This window comes from Pangasianodon hypophthalmus, chromosome 6, assembly GCF_027358585.1.
Source record: "Pangasianodon hypophthalmus isolate fPanHyp1 chromosome 6, fPanHyp1.pri, whole genome shotgun sequence".
NCBI classification, from domain to species: Eukaryota; Metazoa; Chordata; class Actinopteri; order Siluriformes; family Pangasiidae; genus Pangasianodon; species Pangasianodon hypophthalmus.
In genome coordinates this window covers 1528891-1533302 of record NC_069715.1, presented here as the reverse complement: position 1 = coordinate 1533302, position 4412 = coordinate 1528891, and the positions used below count along the sequence as shown (strand labels likewise).

At 38.2% G+C, this 4412-nt stretch overlaps 1 protein-coding gene across 1 annotated transcript in view; it reads right to left on the bottom strand.

The window, feature by feature from the left end:
* Window positions 1-4412, bottom strand: part of LOC113534440 (aromatase) — a 10540-nt gene extending 6128 nt beyond the window's left edge. The window contains exons 1-2 of the mRNA XM_053235187.1: window positions 3359-4412; window positions 1040-1190 (exon numbers count right to left, since the gene is read on the bottom strand). Coding sequence (XP_053091162.1) covers window positions 1040-1190; window positions 3359-3566 — 359 coding nt within the window. The 5' untranslated portion in view covers window positions 3567-4412. The remainder of the gene's footprint in view (window positions 1-1039; window positions 1191-3358) is intronic.

Sequence of the window (4412 nt, the reverse complement as noted above, 5' to 3'; positions counted from 1 at the left end):
TCCTGGTGAATGAATCAACTGAATCAAATGAATCATTATTGTTGTTTGAACGACTCTTAAATGAATCGATTCTCAGGCGTGAATGAATCATATGCAGTAAAACACACACGGTTATGACGAGCTTCACTTTTTTAACGTGTGTGAGACGTAAAAAATGACAAATCATCACTTCTTTATAAAATCTAATTAATTTAGTTCAATTAGATCATAACTATTACATAATTGAATAATTGTAATTATTAGAGCTGATTGTGATTAACGCTGAGTTTAGTGATGATATCTCTCTGTATAACTATCTCTGAGTTTAACAATATAATTAAATCATATTTAATAAAATATATACAAAAAGAATATAAATAATACAATTAATTAGTATATTAAATCACTACAAATTACTGTAATAGTAAATTAATAAATTATGTTACTTTATAAATTCATTTAATTATGTATACATACTTTTTTAAAAAATAATAATCATCTTTTTTTATAATTTTTCTTGGTTCAGTAAAGCTTTGATGTATGATTTATCTGTTATTTGTTGAAATGTCGGCTTGTTTTTTTTTTTTTTTATTTCGTTATAATGCAGTACATACTGTAAGCGCTTTGTTTATTTCAGTGAGAGAATTTATAAATTTATTATTTGAAGGAAAACTATTTATAAAATTAACATAAAATCAATAGAAAAGACAAATGCGATCATTAGCAAGAAAATTATTGAAAATATTAGAACTGTGACAGTTTGATTGACGTTATTGCAACGGAAAATCGTCACTTCTGATTGGCTGAGAGGTGTGTGTTATTTTCTCATACTGAGGCACCGGTGAGAAATTCATCCACCGTATGAAGAAGTTCCTGATACCACGTGACCATGATGTAACCATGACGACGATACTGGTTTAGACCTGTATTTATTTATGTCTTTTGTCACTGTTAAACAGGAAGTTCAGACAGGTGTGAGTAACAGAGATTAACACCGGGTGTGTGTCAGTGTTCAGTAACAGATGGGGCTGAGGGGAATGAGGGATTAGCGTTTAGCTACCTGCTGAGGACGAGCGTCTCCTCTCCGCTGATCCACACTCGCACCATGTCCCCGTACTTCTCATTATAGTAATTACTCGCTGTCCCGATTCCCATCCACATAAACCTGCAGTAGGACATCAGGGGACCCAACCCCAGACAAAACGAAGGACCTAAAACACACACACACACACACACACACACAATATTTACTATATTACACACTATGTGGCCAAAAGTATGTGCTCCCCTGACCATCACACCCATGTGTTTCTTCCCCAAACTGTTACCACAAAGTCAGAAGAACACAATTCTGTAGAATGGGTTAATGTTGTAGTATTACAGTTTCCCTTCACTGGAACTAAGAGGATCTTACTGGTTGCACAATTGCACTATTTGTCCATACAGATGAGGATGGGTTCCCTATTGAGTCTGGTTCCTCTCAAGGTTTCTTCCTCATATTGTCTCAGCGAGTTTTTTCTCACCACCGTCACCTCTGACTCGCTCATTAGAGATTCATACATTTACAATATATTTTTTGTGAATCCATTTATTTCTGTAAAGCTGCTTTGTGACAATGTCCATTGTTAAAAGCGCTATACAAATAAAATTGAATGGAATTGAATTGAAGAGGCTCAACCCTGTTCCAGCATGACAATGCCCCTGTACACAAAGCTCCATGAGCTCCATGAAGACATGGTGTGTGAAGGTTGGAGTAGAAGAACTCGAGTGTCCTGCACAGAGCCCTGACCTCAACCCCACTGAACACCTTTGGGATGAACTGGAACACCGACTGAACCCCAGACCTCCTCGACATCCCAACATCAGCGCCTGACCTCACTAATGCTCTTGTAGCTGAATGAACACAAATCCCCACAGCCACGCTCCAACATCTAGTGGAAAGACTTCGCAGAAGAGTGGAGCTCATTATAACAGCAAACACACGGGGAATAAATCTGGAATGAGATGTTCAACAGGTACATATGGGTGCGATGGTCAGGGGTGCACATACTTTTGGCCGTATAGTGTACACTCCCTGAGTTAAAGCAAAATAAAAATCAGACAAAAATAAAGCATTCACAGTGCAGTCCATCACCTGAGACGTGTTCAGCTCCTGAAATGTGCTGAAATACGTAAAACAACAAACCTCCATGTATCCAGTATTTACGCTCACTTTCTACTTTAGAAGATTTAAAGATTTTTTAACATAAAATTTTTAAACATTTTTACTCATAAATATAACAAAAACTATAACAATATAAATAAAATGTATTATTATACTGCATATAAGTTAATATGTATTGTAATAACCAGCCAAAAGCTGTAAGTTAGAAAACTAGGACTATAAATTCACATACATTTACATAAATTAACATCAATTTGCATAAATTTACATCACATTAATCAGTTTCTGGTTATCAGTTAATATTCAAAGAGAATGTGACGTTAAACAGTTATTTTGTTTAGAAAAGCTGCAATAATATTGTTATTAAAATTCAGTTTACATGCTGCAGGTGAAAATAACTATTTTAATGATGGTTCACTGATACACTGTTATGTCGTCACACTGCTAGCATGAAAGCTAATTTCGCTAATGTGGCATGTTGTGATGTTTAAATGGTCCAGAAATGGAAGCTCATGTGCATTAGATGAAGAGCAGAGTTCATTACTGCACTGCTGCTATTACTGTATACTAACTATACAATTATTAATGCATAATATTCATAATATAACACTTTCTCTTAATATTAAGGTGTGAGTTTGTCAGGTTTTATTCCTGGGAGAAAAATCTGATGTTGATGTCTTTTTGAGTTTCACCCAGAAATCAGGAGGGATGTAAATTTTCCACTCTGTAGTTATAACCTGCAGCGAGAGAGGAATTACTCCTGCTGAGGGAAAAAACATTACAGTCCATTAGGAAAAATCTCTAATGGAAACCATTAAGCCATTTCCCAGTACATGATGGAAGCCATTAGAGATTTTCACCCATAAATCATCCAGAAATCATAAGGGGATGCAAACTTTTGCACTGTTTATCATTGCTGAGAAAAACAAACTATGATTCATTATCTCTAATGATTTCCGTCATATAACAGGAACTGGCTTAATGGATTCCATTAGGGATTAAACTCCACTAGAACCCTGTAGAGCTTCGTGTCCTGTGTAGATGATTAGAATAAAAGGAACCATTAGGAACAACATATGACCATCACAGACCATCAGGAACCCATTAGAACCCATTAGAAACCATTAGAAGTCATATTTTTAGCAGGAAATATAAGTATGACGGTGATAATAACAGCATTATGGTGCTAATGGAGCGTGAGATAAACATCAGTACCTGGAATGGAGCACTTTTTCTCGTTGCGGTTCCACACAGCGAGCAGCAGAACCAGACACAGCAGCAGGACCAGCGTAACCACACGCGGGTTCTCGTACCGTGGGTTCGTCCCGTTCCGAGCCTCGTGCAGTAAAATCTCCATGACGGTCTCGCTGAAACGCACCGGCTTCAGCCCGCGCTCACACATCGGGAACACGTGTGCTGCCATGGGAACCGGGGAACGGGTTCTGTCTCTCACCTGCAGCTCCGCGTGTTCTCACGCTGTTTTATACAAGTCAGCTCAGGTCACGGCTCGTCCTCACGTCAAAACAAGAGTTAAGACTCTCACACACCAGCCGCACTGACCTTGGGGGGTTTAGATCGCTGCCAGTGTGTTTGACCTTGAGTGACCTTGAGTATCTCGCAGACGTGCATATCGCAAAATGTTTGCAAAACTCACAAGCTTTCAAATCCTAGAAAGTCCTGACTAGCACCATGTTAGCATCGGCTTTATCTCCACTGTTGTGTCCACTGTTCTGTATCTACACTGCTGGTGACTAAAGGACTCTCACACACACGCAGAAGGTGTTGATTAGTTTTCTATAGCAGCAGCTCTGACAGTAGCGCAGGTTTATATTAATGCGCTCGTTCTGATACGTTATCGTTTCTATAGCAACAGCTCATTCACAGAGACTTGTGCGGCAGACGCTCCTCATAAACAAACTGTTGATGTGGTGAAGTTTTCTGTAAAGGGAAGACATTTTATGTAACATTTATGGAAGGAGTCTCCAGTGCAAGCGCTTTGTAACAGTCAGAGGTAAAGCTGGAACTTTTCCGAAAGTTTTCCGACGTCTTCAGGACAGAGGAGTTTACGCTTCTTTGTGGTTTCATGCGTAACAAGCTGTGTTTATTTTGTCTTATTAACATCAAGAGAGAGAATAAAGAGAGATTGCTGAGAGAACAAGTGTTTATAGCTGCTATAACGTAAGTGACAACAGGAACTTACCTGTTTTACATAACTCTAAACGGATAAAAAGTACGACGTGTCGTCTGTTAATGAATACAGAAATGTAAA